Source organism: Oryx dammah, unplaced genomic scaffold (genome assembly GCF_014754425.2).
Source record: "Oryx dammah isolate SB20612 unplaced genomic scaffold, SCBI_Odam_1.1 HiC_scaffold_23, whole genome shotgun sequence".
NCBI classification, from domain to species: domain Eukaryota; kingdom Metazoa; phylum Chordata; class Mammalia; order Artiodactyla; family Bovidae; genus Oryx; species Oryx dammah.
This window is the reverse complement of record NW_024070207.1, coordinates 31,381,472-31,399,503: the sequence shown is the minus strand read 5'-3', so window position 1 is coordinate 31,399,503 and position 18,032 is coordinate 31,381,472. Positions and strand designations below refer to the sequence as shown.

General features: G+C 44.8%; 1 protein-coding gene across 1 annotated transcript in view; it reads right to left on the bottom strand.

Annotated features, from left to right (window-relative positions):
* Nucleotides 1–18,032, bottom strand: part of TENM1 (teneurin transmembrane protein 1) — a 413,153-nt gene that overhangs the window by 32,787 nt on the left and 362,334 nt on the right. The window contains exons 23-24 of the mRNA XM_040266625.1: nucleotides 11,838–12,204; nucleotides 9,806–10,316 (exon numbers count right to left, since the gene is read on the bottom strand). Coding sequence (XP_040122559.1) covers nucleotides 9,806–10,316; nucleotides 11,838–12,204 — 878 coding nt within the window. The remainder of the gene's footprint in view (nucleotides 1–9,805; nucleotides 10,317–11,837; nucleotides 12,205–18,032) is intronic.

Sequence of the window (18,032 nt, the reverse complement as noted above, 5' to 3'; positions counted from 1 at the left end):
TGGATAGATGTAGCTGGGAGGCTGCCACCTGGTCCTTTTCTGGTGAGGGAGGTAATGGGGTAAGGATAAAGTAGGCTTTCTCACAGTCCTGCCCAGGTGCTAGAGAGCTAAAAAGTTATATTGTCTGATTTCCTTTCTGTGGCTGGATAAGCCTCTTTATTTGAAAATGTACAGTTGACTTTATCATAAACAAAGTACCTAGAGGGTGTTTTGCTAAGTGAAATAAGTCAGACAGTAAATACTGTATGATCTCAGTTATATGTGGACTCTAAAAAAAAAAAAATTGAAATTCAAAAAACCTGAACACACCAAGCTTGTAGGAAGAGATCAGATTTGTGGTTTTCAGAGTTGGGGATGGGTGAAGGAATAGTATAGAAGTGGTCAGGAAGGTAGAAACTTCCAGTTATAAGATAAATAAGTACTGGGGGGACTTCCTTGGTGGTCCAATGGTTAAAAATCCATCTTGCAGTGCAGGGGATGTGGGTTAGGGAACTAAGATCCCACATTAGCTACAGGGTAGCTAAGCCTGTGCACTACAACTACTGAGCCCGTGTGCTCTAGAGCCCTTGAGCTGCAACTAGAGAGAAGTATACGCGCTGCAGCTAAGACCTAACACAGCCAAATTCAATAAATATATTTTTTAAAAGTACTGGAGATGCCATGTACAACAAGGTGGTAGTGAACAGTGCTGTGTGGTATGTATGAAGCTTCCTAAGAAACTAAATCCTAAAAGTTTTCATCATAAAGAAAACAATATTTTTCTTTCTTTCTTTCTTTTTTTTTTTTGGTGTCTATGTGGGATGATGGATGTTCACCAAACTTACTGTTGTCATCACTTTGTGATATATAGAAGTCAAGTCACTAGGCTGTATGCCTTAAACTTATAGAGTGCCGTATGCTGATCATACCTCAATAAAACTGAAGGGGAAAAAGCCGAAACAACCCAAAGCACTCTACCCCCAACACACTCACCCACCCCTATTCTGCTAGTCACAGTCAAAGCAATGGCATTGGTGGTATCTGCAGAGTGGCGCCTCTCCTGGGCTCAGCCATGCACACGGCCCTCTGTCAAAAACAACAGGCCTATGTCTCTTCTGTGGGGTCATTTCCAAAGGAAGAGCAACAGGCAGATCCCACACCTTTGGAAAGATTGCTCTGAAGTGGATAAGAAATAAAGGAAATCTTTGATTTTCTATGGCTTGCTTGAGGGTTTCCCCCCCCCCCTAACACAGGGGACTGCATTTTCCCCAACTGAATGTCAAAGAAACAAGTTTAATCAAAATCTCTTACGCTGCGGGTTTCCCTTTGGCGCCTGCATTTTTTGGTGCAGAGAACACAAGCCCAATATGCTGCAACTGAAACCCTCAGGCCATAACAGGGTACTAACTCCCCTCTTTGTGCCTCCACTCGTCCTCTGCACCCTGGCCTGTGAGTAGCATCCACTTAACCAGGTCCATAAATCCTGGTTTGGTGAACTGTGTGATCGGGCATTGGCTGTTGCCTTCACGGTTATCAGGAGTGAGTTTGCCATCACCCTATCCCTTTCTGTCTTGATTTTACAGAGTTCCACTGCGAGCGTGCACACACACGTATTCCCGTGGAGCAAAGGAAACATGCGGAAAGGAAATTCAGGATTCATTCTTGTCCTTGAGGACCATATCGTTTACAGTAGGGCAGATGATATTTACACATTATTAAAATATATTTGGTCTGATATTTTCTCATAAGGGCTAGCCTGCCCTTTCCCTTGAGGACAGTCTAAGTCACGGTTAAACCATGCTGAGTAAAAACCAGAAGCTCTTCCATCTTTGCTTTTAAGAAAACATTGAAGATTATAAAAGAAAAATTCATTAATTATTTTATAAAAGGAAATAGACCCTCTTTACCCTTTCAGAAACCTGAGCAATCAAATAAGCATTCTTTAGGAAATACTAGATTCCCCTTTCCTTGCCAACAACTTCATTTGGCTTCCTATGATTCAGCCCAGGTCCATCATGCCCTTCTCTCTTCACTTGTCCTTCATTCAATAAATATCATCAGTCTTGGGCTGGGTCCTGGGGATACTGTGCTGAGTGAAATTTGAAGTCTAGTAGGGTAGAGAAGTATCACTCTGATGCCAGAATACTGCCATATACTTCTGTAAATAAGGAGCTGCCAGAGTCATTTCCCTCCAGGCTGAGCACAAGGAAAGGAGGAGAATGAGGTGGTATTCGAATCCTGGAAGGTAGTGGGAGACCAATCCCTTGATAGGTAGAGACGGAGGAGGGGAGGAAGGCATTGTGAGGGCAGGCACTCTGGTGGTTGGGAAGACCATTGAGGGAAGCAGGATGCGGGAGCACAAGGGTCCTCTCTGAGGGGCATGGGAGATGAGGCTGCAGAGGCTTGCTGGAAGCAGAGCATGGGGAAACTGGGGTGCCAGGCTCTGGAGGAAAGCACGCAATCGATGGGCAGTGGAGAGGCATAGGAAGCTCTCAGGGGGAGAGCAGTATGACTCCTTAGGTGCTGTGGTGGCAGTGAATCTTGGAACGGGAGCTATGGAGCAGGGAAAACTGTTGGGAGGCTTACTGCCCCAGTTTGTGTAAGAGAAGATGGTGGCCCCTTGCCTTTATGAAACGCATGGTGATAGCCCTCCTAGGTGGTAAACTTTCGCATCTTTAGAGAGAGGGCACAGTGCCTCATTCACCTCTGTATTTTCGGCATGTGGCCCAGAGCAGACTCTCACTGCTTACACTTGAATGTGGGAAGCAGGATCTGCCTGTGCAGATGGGAAGAACGGGGTGGAGACGAGAGTGAGCGTGGTGAGAGGACAGCCCGCCATCCCTGGGGATGTGGAGGCTCAGTGTACAGAGACGTCCTGTGTGGTGCAACTCATCCTCCCAGCCAGGCTCGGAACGTTTGTTCTGCAACCTCTCTTCCTTCGCTTCCCTCTGTCCCTTTGCTAGTTCTTTTTCCCCAGCATGACCCTCCACAGCTCTCGCTGCCCATTCCTGAGACCTCTCAAAGGCATAAAGCCCAAGGGGAGGGGACTGAGCGAAAGTGTCCAGTCTGTCTGTGGAGTCCTGAAGGAACTGTTGGCAATGCTACATTCTTTCTGTTTAAAATGAAGCCCTCCACCTGCCCAGAGGCAGGGGGGCTGGGCTACCTGGCACCTTTGTTCTCTCCCTACTCTGAGATTCTGGAAAACAGTTCGATGTTCTCGGACTGACTGTTCACTTACATAACCATGGGAATCACATCCTCTCCTTAGGCAAATCTCTCACCCACAGGCGTGGCGGGTTTACCTTGCTCCCCTCCTCCCCCCTGCCCCCGTTCCACGAATCTTATCAGGTAGGAAGAAGAGCCTTCCCTTAGCCATCTTCCATAAGACCGAGCATCTGAAAAGCAGCCTAGAAGGCACCTAGAGCCATTGTGAGGGCATTTCCAAGTTGTCAGCGAATGGCAGTTTGGCGGGTGGGGGTAGGGAATGTGCGAATCAAGTCCTGAGACGGCGAGAATACAGAAAACCAAGGGTCAAGAGATCATGGAACCGCATAGTCCCCTTGGAGCAGAGGGCTCCCACAAAGGTCAAGGGCCCGAGGAGCTGTCAGCTCAGTCTGCACCGGCAGCAGTGACAAAACCGACACTTTGGCCTCAGTCTGGGGCCTCTGCAGATGAGTGCAGCAGAAGCCTTTGCCAGGGAGAGCCTTGCAAAACAAGGAGGCTGCCCTGCTGTGGAGATGCCGGGTCCCTCCCTCAGACCTCCGCTGGGGCAGGGTCATCGCAATCAGGAGTCCCCGAGCCTCTGGGACCATGAGCCCTGCCTCGTTCCTATTCCTGCCTTGACAATCACTTCCCTGTCAGCTATTTCTCTGTGGTCAGCTTTCCCCTGACACTCAGGACACTTAGGGGCGGTGGAGCATCAAGTACTAATACGTGGGGTGTGCAACTTTTGATCCTGGTCCAAGGCAAACGGAATTAGGAAAAGCAATGAACTATTTAAACACCATCACACTACACAGGACAAGCCCACCCACTACCACGGCACAAGATACATTGTAAAATCCCATTTGGACTGTCCACGCTGTTCAGGGTCACTCGTGTCATTCTTCCTCAGCGTCACTGCAGATCATTGAATGTTGAATGGTTGACTGCCTTCGCTACTTCTCTGTGGCAGTCGTTCATCCTGCCAACTTTTGCCTCTGTTTCTCTTTTTCTGTTTGTCATCTCAGAAAAGAAATTTGATGTTCACTTTGACAAAGGATTTGTCCCCTTTTGGCCACAGAAGGCAGCCAGTCTTTCATCTCAGAGCATCATTCCCCAGACCACTTTCTCCCAACCCCAGCATGGCTCTATCCCTGATCAGAAGAGTAGGTCCGATTCTATGTTCCCCAGCTTCAAAAGGACAAGGGAAAACTCAAGTCAGTGCTCAGGACTGGCTAAAGTGCTGGAGGAGAAAAGTGAAAGAAGTCGGGGCTTGTACAGCGTAGACTGTGGGAAGAATGAGTTCCATTTGAAGGCTGGAAAACTGCTCATTCTGATATGTGCAGGCAAGAAGGGATGGGAGCAGTGTTCCACTGGGGACAGAATACACTGATTTAAGATGAAGAGGAACCTTCCACAGATGCTACCTGGTCAAGAGGGTTTCGGCATAGTGCTAGCTGGAATTTAGAAGGCGGGAGAAGAAAGAAATGGATATTCAGCCTCCCTTTCTCTTTCCTGGAGCTCTCCCGTTCCTCTTGTCCTGCTCCTGCAGCACAATCTTCTAGCTCCCCAGACTTCCAATGATCACTCTTGTTATTCCAAGTCCTCTTTGTTTTTCTGGAAGGCAGTGGCATGGTGGTAGAAAGAGCATTGGGCTAGAACCTCAAAGACTGACTCTAGACCTGGCCAACTAGCAAAGGGAATGGCCAAGTTATTCCTCTACTCTGGGCTTCCATTTCCTTATTTGCCAAATGATCTCTAATGTCTCTTTGTGGCCATAAAAATCCCATGATAACCCCACGTGAATGCCCATGTTTCTTATCTCTTAATGCCAACCCAGCAACAGTGACATTAGATTACCTTTTTACTCACTGCCGGCCGAGTCCTGGTGATAGGCCTGAGCACCACTCACTGTTAAGCATCCTGCTTGCCTGCATCATCGTGCCACCATGGACCCACAGACTGTCTTCTCTATCCCACATCATCAATTTCCCCCTCTGCATTGGATCATTTTCATCAGCATACAAATTAACTGATATTTCTCTCCTCTTTACTCCATCCCCCTCTGCTCCAATTTCTCTGCTCTTCATTACAGCAATGTGCTCAGAAGGGTTCTTTACTCATAGTCTCCAAACTTTCTCATTCCAGTTGCTCTCATTACTATTATCATTGAAATATAATCAGCATATTATAAAAGTCATCATTTAAAAGTACACAGTAGGGATTCCCTGGTGGCTTAGTGGTAAAGAATCCACCTGCTGCTGCAGGAGACATGGGTGCAATCCCTGGTCCGGGAAGATCCCACATGCCACAGAGCAACTAGGACAGTGCGCCGCAACTATTGAGTCTGTGCTCTAGAGCCCGGGAGCTGCAACTCCTGAGCCTGAGAGTCTAGAGTCCATGCTCTGCAACAAGAGAAGCCACCACAAGGAGAAGCCCGTGCATCGCAACTGCAGAGTATCCTCCACTCTCTGCAACTAGAGAAAAGCCACCACACAGCAAAGAAGACCTGGCACAGCCAAAAATAAATGAATACTTTTAAAAGTACTCAGTTTGCAATTCAGTGGCTTTCAATACATTGACAATGTGTGCAACCATCTGCACCATTTCTAGAACATTTCCATCACCCTCAAAATAAACCCCGTACTCAAGAGCAGTCACTCCCCATTCACTCCTCTCCGTAGTTCTTGGCAACCACTCACCTACTTTGTATGACTTTGCCTTTTGTGGACATCTCATATAAACAGAATTATATAATATTTGTCCTTTTGGGTCTGGCTTCTTTCAGTTAGCATAATGTCTTTGGGGTTCATCCACATTGTAGCATGTGCCACATTGTAGCATGTACCAAAATTCATTGCTTTTCATGGATTAATGATACCACATTTTGTTTGGCTATTCGTGACTTGACAGACATGGTACTTTACACTTCTTGACTATTCTGAAAAACACTGCTATGAAGACATGTGTGTCCATTCCCTCTTAAACCTGCTCTGCTAAAGCTTTCATCCCCCATTACCCACAGCACCTGCCCTTGTCAAGGTAAACAATGATCTTCACAGTGTGCTGGATGGAGTGGTCAACTCTCAGCACTTATCTTACTTGACTTATCAGGAGTATTTGGCACAGCTGATCACTTCTCCTTCCTTGACTCACTTGTTTGACTTTGCTTCCAGGACATCCCACTCTTCTGGTCTTCTTCCTACTTCACTAGACTTTCTCAGTCTCTTTTTTACTGGTTCTTCTTCATATACTCAACTCTAAACATTGGCGGGCTCCAGGTTCCTTCGTCAGATCTCTTTCCTTCCTTGACTACACTCACTTTGCCATGAAGATATCATGGCTTTAAATACAATCTAAACACGTGGATACCAAATTTGGATCTCCAAATTTCAAATCTCCAGCCTCTCCCCTCAATTCCAGACTTGTATATCCATTTGCCAACTTGCTATATTCCCTTGGATGTCTAAACTGATTGTAGCCGACCCTGAACTCCCACCTTCTATCATTTACTCCTTGCCTGGTCTTCCCCATCCTGGTAAATGGAAAGTTCAACACCCACTTGCTGTGGTCAAACACTTTGGAGTTATTTCTGACCCTTTTTTTCTCCCACACCCCACATCCCGTTTGTCTATCCTGATAGCTCTACTGTCAAAATATATTTCGATTATTACCACTTACTGCCCTCACTCCCTGGTCTAAGTCACCACATTGCCTGGATTATTGAAGTATCATCCTCCCTCCACCACATTCCTTTGCTTCCACCACACAGTCTGTTTTCTGTACAGAGCAACTCTTTAAACATGTAAGGCTGATTATGTCACTCATTTCCTCAAAGCTCTCCAATGGTTCTACCTTTTACTCAAAGGCTTTACAAAGGCCTTTAAAGCCCTAGCAAAGTGGCCCCGGTCACTTTGTTGATCTCCTTTCCCAACTATGCTTGCTCACTCCACTCACAGTGGCTGCCTTACTTGAACACATCAGGTTTGCTCCTGCTGCAGGGTATTTGCCCTTGCTGTTCACCCTGCTGGGAAGGTTTTTACCCTTCCCCCCCACCATATACCCATACACTCACCCCCTCACCTCCTATAGGCATTTACTCAAATGCCACCTTCTTAATTAGTCCTTCCCTGATCACCCAGGGGCTTCCCTGGTGGCTCAGACGGTAAAGAATCCGCCTGCAATGCAGGAGACCCTGGATCAGGAAGATCCCCTGGAGGAGGGCATGGCAACCCACTCCAGTATTCTTGCCTGGAGAATTCCATGGACAGAAGAGCCTGGCTGGCTACAGTTCATGGGATCACAGGAGTCAGACACGACTGAGCAACTAACACTTTCAATTTTCCCTCCACTTTTAAACATCTGGTGCTATAAATAGTTAAAGTGGATATGTAAAATATTTTAATGTTTTGTATTAAGAACATCTGACTGTAGCCCGCCAGGCTCCTCTGTCCATGGGATCACAAAGAATCAGACAGGACTGAGCTACTAACAGTTTCACTTTTTCTGACCATCCAACCTAAAATAAAACCCCCTTCTGCCTCCACATCTTGATTCCCCCTTACCCTGCTTTATTTCCTTCACAGAACTTACCATCATCTGAAGATCTGTACAGTGCAAGTGCTGTGGAGGTAGGGATTGGTGTCTGTCTTGCTCATGGCTCCATCCCCAGCACCAGGTATACATACCAGGTGCTCAGCAAATATTTGTTGCATAAAGAAATGAACGGTTAAACTGGCTACTTTGTGTTCTTTTTTTCCTCTAGTTTCACTGCCTACAGTCCAAACATACAAAGTGATTTGATAAATAAATGAATGGTTGCACTGGTTATTTTGAAAACTAGTTAATAATTCTGCCATTTCTGGTTGCTTAACTGAATTTAACCAGTAGCTTTTAAGATACTTGTTTGTTTAATTTCAGCTGCAGTGTGATCTTGTGTGACTTTTTTAAAAAAGATCCCTCATTAGAACTTTTATCTTTCTTAAGGGTAGTATATTTTAGAATGTGGGCTCTTGAGTCAGACAGTTGGAGTTTGAATCCTGAACATCTGTGTGAATAAGGACAAGTTCACCATTCTGGGTCTCAGTTTCTTCATCCATAAAATAGGCATCACAGGAGCATGGATCCCACATTGTTATTTTGGGGATCAAAGAAAATACTTTATGTAATCACCTAGCCTAGGAGCTGGCACATAGTAATGCCTCAGTGAATAGTAGCTTTAATTACTCTTATTAAGATGTAAGAGAAATTTTTCAAGAAATAGAGGAACACCTGCAACAGAAACAAGTGAATATATTTTTCTAAGTGAAACTAAAATAGCTGTCCAGCTCTTTTGTACAAGTGGCATTTCTTTGGGATATGATCCAAATTTGAAGACCAATTGTTTTGTCCCTTTCCTCTGGAGGCTTTCATGGGACTGGACCAATTCTTTCCCCATTTCTATATCCTTCCCTGGTGAAGGATATAGTGGCGCTAGTGGTGAAGAACTCACCTGCCAATGCAGGAGACATAAAAGACCCGGGTTCAATCCCTGGGTTGGGAAGATCCCCTGGAGGAGGGCATGGCAACCCACTCCAGTATTCTTGCCTGGAGAATCCTCATGGACAGAGGAGCCACTTAACATGCACGCACACATGTCCTCATGGAAGAGTACACATGAATTCCTCATATTGAATATCTTCGCTTCTCACATTCCTCAACTTGAATGTCATTTCAGGCTCTGGGTTCAGCTCCACCGATTCTTTTCACTTGGTAAATTGGTTAAAACTTCAGCAATTCCCTTCGTGGGGACGACGCTTGCTGACTGTTCACAAATTAGCTTTCTAAACAGGTTGACATTCAAACACGTTTGCCCCGCCTTAACAGTCAAGAACAATGGTCTCTGTTTCCATCAGGACACCTCCTAGTAGCCTGCCCTCAGACACACCTTGTGTAAATTCCCCATTAAACAAAGTTATCATAGACCTGGTCTGTGAATACCCAAATGTGCTGGAGTCTGCCTTATGTGGGGAAACTCGGGGAGGGGGTGGTGTAAGCCTGTACTGGAGTTTTGACTCCATTTTTTCCAGAAGCAGCCTCTCCAGTTTGAGCATTTGTCCCACATCACTTCACACAAGCCTTCATGGCCCACTGTGTTCCTAGTTCCCACAGCAATTTTACACTGAGTTGGGCTGGACTGGGCTGGGCACGCATTCATTCATTCATTCATTAAACTCCACAGGGATCAATAAATACCAGTTAAACTACACTGTTTCTTTGCTACTTTAGAACTACTTTCTAGTTTTGTTATTTAAACGAAAATTTCTCTTGTTTTCCCAGCAATGCTGTAAATTTTTCTGAGTACATGGACTTCCACCTCATTCCTGTCTCCTGTGGTGCCACACTTGGTTCTTCATTAAGCCTATGTTTCTATTATTATGCTCTGCAAAAGTGCCCTGGAGAAATGAGTTTGAACCTTAGGAGTTGGGTTACAATTTTCTCCTTGACTTTTTATTTATTTATTTTTTATTGTGGTTGTTAGGAGAAAATAGCATGCAACACCCAGCAATTACTAAGTCATTTTCCCACTGTAATACAATTTCAAATACAAACCTAAAAGAGCCCATGTTGAGAATTACAAACTTACTCATAAACGGTTGTCCATCCATTTTCGTTACTTTTGGTAGCCAGGAGCCCCGTGTTCCCTGGATAGGTCATCAAGGCCAGATTGTAGCCTTGAGCTGACACTCTTTTCAGGACTCCGTTGCTGCTTATGGTCAGCCAGTACACCTGCCCGCCAGGCACCACAAGCCAAAGGGGCATTCCACTTGCGTCTCGGCGAATATGCACGGAGTTGCCATTGCTGCTGGTAATCGCACCCAAGTCACCTTCAGCGTTGTAGGTGAAATTATACACATAGTCTCTCGTTATCAAGTTCAAGGTGTGCAGGTGGGTTCCATTGACGGTGAACTGATAGAGTTCCTGATCAGCAGGTGAGGCAATCTCATAAAGATTCATATCATTTAAGTGGGCTTGGTTCCTGCTAATGGTCCGAATTCGAACATTCCCAAGGTCTGCCACATAGAGAGTACCGTCAGGTGACACTGCTAAGGAGGAAGGGGCTTTCATCTTGGCATCTTTGGCGTAGCCACCATCACCTGTGGAAGGAAGACCCTGATTTTAACAGCTGTCGTCACAGCATTTTAGAAACATACCAAATACAAAAAATGTCTATATATCAAGAATCATTTTATACAACATTGTAAAGCAATTTTCCTCCAATTAAAAATTAAACTTAAAAAAAGAAAAAAAAAGAATTTACCCCCCTCCCAAGAATCATTTTAAAGGGAACAATCAGTGAACCAACATTTTCCATGTGTCCCAATTGGATATTTGAAGTCCATTATTCACAATTTTTGAGTCAGCACCACTGAAGATGAACAGAAGATGCAATGATCTCAGTGAACACCAATTTTGTGAAATCCTCAATCCTGCTGTTCCGTATCTATTGTATTGCTGGATACAAAAACAGCAAATAATAACAGCCACCTCAAATCTGGCTGGAAATCCATGAGACTTATGCCTTTCCATGCTCATAGGATCTATGTCAGGGCTTTCTATTCCTTCTCTGCCCAGAGAACCTTTCTTTTGTTAATTCTCATTTTCACTTTGTCAAAGTACACTAAGTCTGTAAGTGCAACAATGACTCAGAACATCAAATTTGATAACCAGAATAAATATTCCAGTTTTGCCTTGAAAGAAAGATACCAATTGGCAAAATAACTATAAAACTAATTGTCCAGGAAAACACTGGAAATATTGATTCAAAGTCCTATCGACCAAGTTGCTCACTCCTGACTCCTCTGTCCCAAGGAAAGACAAAGGTTAAAAGAACCATTTGGGCCCAGATGAGCAGTTTAATAGGGCTGCATGTTGTACGGAGGGATTTCCACATTCCAGCAATAAATACATCTATTGACATTTACAGGACTGTTTACTGTCTGAAATATCCACTCTGCATTTTGGTGCAAAGGCTCTTTCTGGTCCCCACCTCCTTATCAATTAGAAGTAAAGGGCACTATTGGTTATGAAAAAACTTTGGATTAAAAAAAAACGTAAGTAGAAGACTGATGTCTTGAGAACCCTCCATTGTGAGATTTAATTTTGTCCATGGATCCCCAAAGCAGTCTGCTCCTAGTCCCTATGGGCTTCAAGTAGCTCATATTATTAATGTGGAAACCAGTCACTTAGTAGAAGTAATTTTTTCCTTACCCAAATCAGTAAGTGTAGGTTTTACCTAGCTATCCTTTCTCTAAAGTACAAAAAATATGGGGATGTCACATTTGGATAGTGGTCCTAACTTCTTGAGCACCCAAACTTTTATTATACTAGTTTATCTTCAAAACAGTGAGGTGATGTAACTGAGACACGTGATCACTCTAGTCAGCAGGTGGAATGAGTCATGAAGAGGTTTTATGGCTTTCCTAGGGTCACTCAGTGACTCAGTTGCAGAGCCAGGACCAGATACTAAGCTGTCTGACCGCCAATCCATTGCTTTCTCCACTGCCTCATACCAATGTTTACAAGGACTACTTTTGTTCTTTTTTTGACTTTTCCGATGCCCATTTTTCTTTTGAAAACAGAGAAGGGGAGCCGGTGAATTGCTAAAAAGGTCATACCTGAAAAACAGTCACAGTTGGGATCAATTTTGCAGTCACAGTCAGTGGGGGCCCCAGCTATGATGGAGATCTCCCCATTGGTGGTAACTTGCTGAATGCGGTTTACTTTCCTCTCATCTGTTTCAGCTATGAAGAGCAGCCCGCTGTGGGAGACGCTGATGGCCCTTGCTGACTCTAGAGTGGAGTGAATTGCTACCTTGCTGACCAAGAAATGATCGATGCCTGGCACCTGGCAGTGAATGGGGCGCCCTGCAATGATCCGCACTCGCCGGTTCTCAGAAATTTGCAGCACAATGTTGTTATCCAAGACATACAATGAATTGTCCATGGGATTGACTGCAAGGTCTGTTGGCCACTCTAATCTCACCTGCAAAAAGAACAGAACACACACCATTAGGTTACAGTATCTTTCTGGGGCAGTTTTATCTTGAAAGAAAAATTGGCTTATTGGTCTCCCACCCCTCGCAACAGCCCCATCTCTCGAATTCCAGCAATGTTGGTGTTATCTGGCAAAGCTGGGAAGGACAGTTGATTAAATGTTCCGGTAAACACATTTACCATTTATGGATTTCCAACATACTGTGAATTATTTTCTCCCTATAATTCTAGAAAGACCCTTTTCAGAGCATGGTCTCCTTACTACATCTCAAATTCATCTCAAATTCTCCCCACCCCCACTGTTGCCAACCTAATTCAGGCCACTGTCATCCCTCACCTGGGCCACTGCAGGAGCCTGAGACACGTTAAGGAGTTAGGAACAAAAAGACTGGTGTGTGCGTGTGAGTGTGTGTGTGTGGGGGGGGGTCTGGTGTGCTGGGCACTGGAGTTAGAAGCAAAAGGACTGGTGTGTGTGTGTGTGTGTGTGTGTGGGGAGGTCTAGTGTGCTGGGCACTGGGGACACACAGGCAAGCAAACACAGATCTACCCTAGTTCCTTTTTCCACACAGGAGTCAGCCCAGTGCCTACCCTGATGTTTCCCCACCAGCTGTTGTTCACCACTGGGCACTTCTCAGAGAACATTACGTTATGTGCACTCTCAACTCCACCACTCACTTATTCTGTACTTTATTTCTCTTGTCTTATGGCTAGACAAGGCTGAAGAGTGGGCCCCATTCCTGGCCAAGATAGTAGCAGTGATGTAGCTGCTCTTCTTTCTGCCCTGAGTGAAAGTCCAAGGAAAGGTTTGTTTTTCTCATTGAATCTGAAAGTCTGAAAACAAGATATGGGCTGTCATCACATTCTGAGGCCCACTATTTCCCAGTTGGAAGAGGCCTTCCACTCAGTAATGAAGTGGACAAAGGCCAGTCTGAGATAAATCTCCCTCTAATTCTGTATCTTATTGGAGGGCAACTGCTGACATTGTAAAGAAGACAAAAGTTGTCTCTGACCTCCCCTCTTGCACCACCTGGGGCTCTCTGCCCCCTGTGTCTGAGCGTCTCCCCTAGACACCCAGAAGCCTCAACCTGTGCTCCTGTCTCTACGTGCCCTCAGTCTCGACACGGGCTGGCCCTCTCTGGTCAGCACCATATGCCTCTGGGCAGCTAGGAATTTGAATGCTAACGGAGTATAAAGCTGAGCTTGTGTTATGCATGTTCTACAGAGCCTTTCAGACTGAGGCCATTGGATGAACATTAAACATCAGCCTTAACAGCTCCCAGAGCAGTTTGCTATGATGTGTTCCTCCACACGTCTGTCTGAGGCCCTTGCATGTCAGTTCTCCAACTAAGAGGGAGAAGAGGGAGACAGTGCACTTCCACCGTGGGCCCCCACTCTGGACCTCCATATACACCATCGGGCTGGTACAGAAGCTGTCTGTGTGCGCTGGGCCTATGGAGCATGGTCCCCCAGGAAACAAGCCGGCGTTGGCTGAGGAAGAGGAAATGAATTTATTTCAGTCCAACGCTCCTATTTGGATCAAGTCTGAAGTCAGCGACCCAGAAAAAACAAAGCTGGCAGAAATGACGTTCTAATTATCCCCACTCCGAGAGCTGAGGCCAGGGCAGAGGCCAGGGCAGCACACACCTGGCAGAAGTTAGAGAAGGACACATTTTGGACTCTGTTCTCTGCTCTCAAGGCTGCCTCTGAAATAAAGGCTGGTAGTTGGAAGATGAGCTGTTAAATTCTCCGACTCGCCCCATCTGATTTAAGTCAACACTATTGGTGTCACGTTTATTAGGTTTAATATCACCTCAAAAATACACCAGCTACTCTGTTTGTCTTTTGTTCCATCAAATAAGTCTCCCTCTGGCAGTTTCCTGTGACTAAAGTGGCGTTTGTGCTTCTGAGACACTTTCTGTACCAGCTACACAGAATCCCTTTAATTCCCATTTGATTTGGCTGGGCAGCTAGTCTCTGAAACCTCCTCAGATGAAAGATGTGTGGCTACTTAGTAGTCTGGGGCCTGTGTTTTCAGAAACTGAACCTTTTCACCTCTCTTAGGTTGTTAGTTCCTTTTATATCTTTCTCATGTTAAATACTCCCATTTCCAGGTAATTTTTTCAAGGAACCGGTGGTTTGTACCAAGGCATTTCCACAACATACAAACCTAACGTAGAGGATGGAGTCTTTGCCCTGACTCTGGCAGTCAGAATTAGCAGCTGTTAGTTGCAGAGGAAGCCCAGAATTACACACTACTGAGGTGGGGCTAAGGTTCAGCCCTGAGGGCTGTTGGCATTTATCCAAGTGGACAGAAAGAAACATTTCTTTGGGGGTGTTAGCAGCAGAAAGAGCTGAAGGGACAGTCGTGAGGTTCTGGGATCTTTGCATTGTGACCCAGCTTGCAGGCAAACCATTTGGCCTAATTTGTGGTCATTGCCCCACCTTGTAAAAATACATTAATTTGTTTGAAATGTCAAAATGTATTTAAGCTAAACTAGCAGTAAAGGTCACTGATGTAGCCGCCAGCTGGTGGAATGTGCCCATCTCCCAACAACCTTCCCTGAGAAATAACCCTGAGCAGAAAGGAGCCCTCGGTCTGGATGTCAAGCCTTGACAACACCACGTCTTCCTCTGCTAACTGAAAATTTGCCCTGAAGACACTTGGCTCTCAGGTCAGTCAGTCCCGTGGTTGGCTTAAAGAACAAGCTAAGTTTGACCCAAGTGGTAGTTTATAAAGCAGCAGGCTCCTATAGGGGAAAATCCATGTGTAACAGCAATATCTGAATATGAACCTGTGATTAGACCAAACTAGAAAATTTCTCAGTTATAAACTTCATCCCACACTGTAGACACAGACCATAATTAGTTAACTGGGGCTCTCCTTAACAGTTTCAAGGCTGGTTCTTGCCCATATTAGTGTGCATGCTCAGTTGCTCAGTTGTGTCTGACTTTTTGTGACCCTATGGATTGTAGCCCACCAGGCTCCTCTGTCCTGAGGATTCTCCAGGCATATTAGTGTGTAATCCTGGCAAATGAGGTATCTCCAATGAGTCTCTGGTTTCTTCATCTGCCACAAGAAAAAGAAGCTAATAATAGTCTACCTACCTTTTAGAGAGATTGTGTGGATTGATTGAGATGGGGATGTAAGATACTCAGACCAGGGTCTGGACAAAGTAAGGGACAGGAAATGGTGTTAACATGAAAAGTGGTTTCAAAGTCACAAACCTTTAGGGATCTAGTCCAGTTACCATACAATATAGTTCCCTTTCAGCTCTGCTTCCCAGACTTCACTTGTGCACATCACAGGTTCATGAATTTTGCCTTAGCCGTCCACTACTTGCACTACTATTGACTTAATATTTTTCTTTAAATTGACCTACTTTTAAAATATAAATAGGTGCTGCCCCTTCCTTTGAACTGGTCCTAATCAATAACATCTATAAAATTACAGGCCCACTCATCTGAACCTTTAATAAAAGTAACTACTGTTTATTGAGTGCTTCCTATGTGTCAGGCTCTTTACATGGATTATTACTTTATATGCTTAGAGTAATCACTTGAGAAAGAAACTATTAATATCCCCATTTTCAGATGTCGGCTCTTAGCCTTTCTGCTTTCTGATTTCTCACCCAGAAGAATGGACATGTTTCTTCATGTTCTTCTCACCAAGTCTGGCCTTCCCTTTACTCTAAAGGTTGATTTCAACCTTTTTTTTTTTTTTTTTTGCTGAGAAGGTCAAAGCTCACTAGCAATTGAGTGATTTATCTTCCTCTTTCTCATTTGTTTTCTTTCAGTTCAAGGCTTTGTGGGTGCCTGCTCTGTGTCAAGCACTATTATAAAGGTAAATAAAAAAGGTCCCTGCCCTTGATTAGTTCACAGTTCAAGTGACGGAAGGTAGATATAGAAACAGGTCATGTCAATATAACGTGGTTAATTGCCACAAAAAACACATGCCTAGGGTGACATGCAGACACATAGGAGGAAGTTTGGGCAATACTGCTATTATTAGAAGAGAATGTAAACATAGTCCTAAAGAATGGGACCTCCCTGATGGTCCAGTGGCTAAGACTCTGAGCTCCCAAGACAGGGGGCCTGGGTTTGATCTCTGGTTAGGGAACTAGATCCCTCATGCTAAAGATGCCACATGCTGCAATAAAGACTGAAGATCCCATGTGCCACAATTAATATCTGGTGCAGCCAAATAAATATTTTGTAAACATTTTGAAGGATGAAGCAAAGGTACTGAGAAAAAGCACGAAACCATATGGGAATGGGCCTGGGATTGCTGGAACATAAAATAGGGTAGGTAGTAGCGGCAAATGAAGTTCACGTTTCCAAGGACTAATTTTAAGTCTCTCCACTGGGGCACTATTGTCTTTTGTGGCTAGATAATTCTTTGTTGTGGGGGCTGTCCTATACTGTATAAGATATTTAGCAGCGTCTCTGGTCTTTACTCACTAAATGCAACTAGCATCTTCCCCTGACTTGTGATAACCAAAATGTCTCCAGATATTAACAAATGTCCCCCGAGGGGAAAACTGTCCCTGTTGAGAACCACTGCACTAAGCATGAAGGACTGTGTATACTAAGGACTTTAGACTTGAACTGTGGGTGTTGAGGTATCAGCGACGATCATTTAAGTCGAGGGTTCACATGGTCAGACTAGGGCTTTAGAGAGATCACTTAGGCTGCAGTTGAGGGGGCAGTCTGGAGGGTGACCAGACTGATGAACAAGAACCAATTTGGAGGCCAGATCGTCACCAGTACACTCACACGTTAATGTAGTCATCCATCCACCCAGTTCAGTTCAGTCGCTCAGTTGTGTCTGACTCTTCACAACCCCATGAATCGCAGCATGCCAGGCCTCCCTGTCCATCACCAACTCCTGGAGTTCACTCAAACTCACGTCCATCGAGTCAGTGATGCCATCCAGCCATCTCATCCTCTGTCCTCCTCTTCTCCTCCTGCCCCCAATCCCTCCCAGCATCAGAGTCTTTTCCAATGAGTCAACTCTTCGCATCAGGTGGCCAAAGTACTGGAGTTTCAGCTTTAGCATCATTCCTTCCAAAGAACATCCAGGACTGGTCTCCTTCAGAATGGACTGGCTGGAACTCCTTGCAGTCCAAGGGACTCTCAAGAGTCTTCTCCAACACCACAGTTCAAAAGCATCAATTCTTCGGCACTCAGCTTTCTTCACAGTCCAACTCTCACATCCATACATGACTACTGGAAAAACCATAGCCTTGACTAGACGGACCTTAGTCAGCAAAGTAACGTCTCTGCTTTTTAATATGCCACCCAACTCCCTCACAAATATCTGAGTGCTGATTTAGGCACAGTCCCTGCCCTCATGGTGCTTAGAGTTGGCTTTACTGTATCTCATACTTTTTTGTATTTACAAAGCCCTTTGAGAATCTAATTGAAGCTATATACTCTCTCCCTAGAAAAAGGCTCAGATGTGGTAGAAGGAAGTGGTTAGGAGCTCAGGTTTTGGAGTTAAGATTTCCTGGGTTCAAAATTCTCTCTGTTACTTGCTGGCTCTGTGACCCTGGAGCAAATCAGGTAACCTGTCTGAGCCTCAGTTTTGTCATCTAGAAATTGGGGATAGTAATATCTTCTCAAAAACTTATTATAGAAACTATACTAAAAAATCTACATAAAGCACTAAGCACACTGCCCGATACACAGAAAGAGCTCTGTAAAAGGCTACTTTTTATTACGGAACATGCCTGCATTTCTTCACATTCCTGTTAAGACTATCACAATGTTGTCTTCCTTGGCTATCTCATGAAGTTTCCCTCTTTGTCTTTTTTTTGG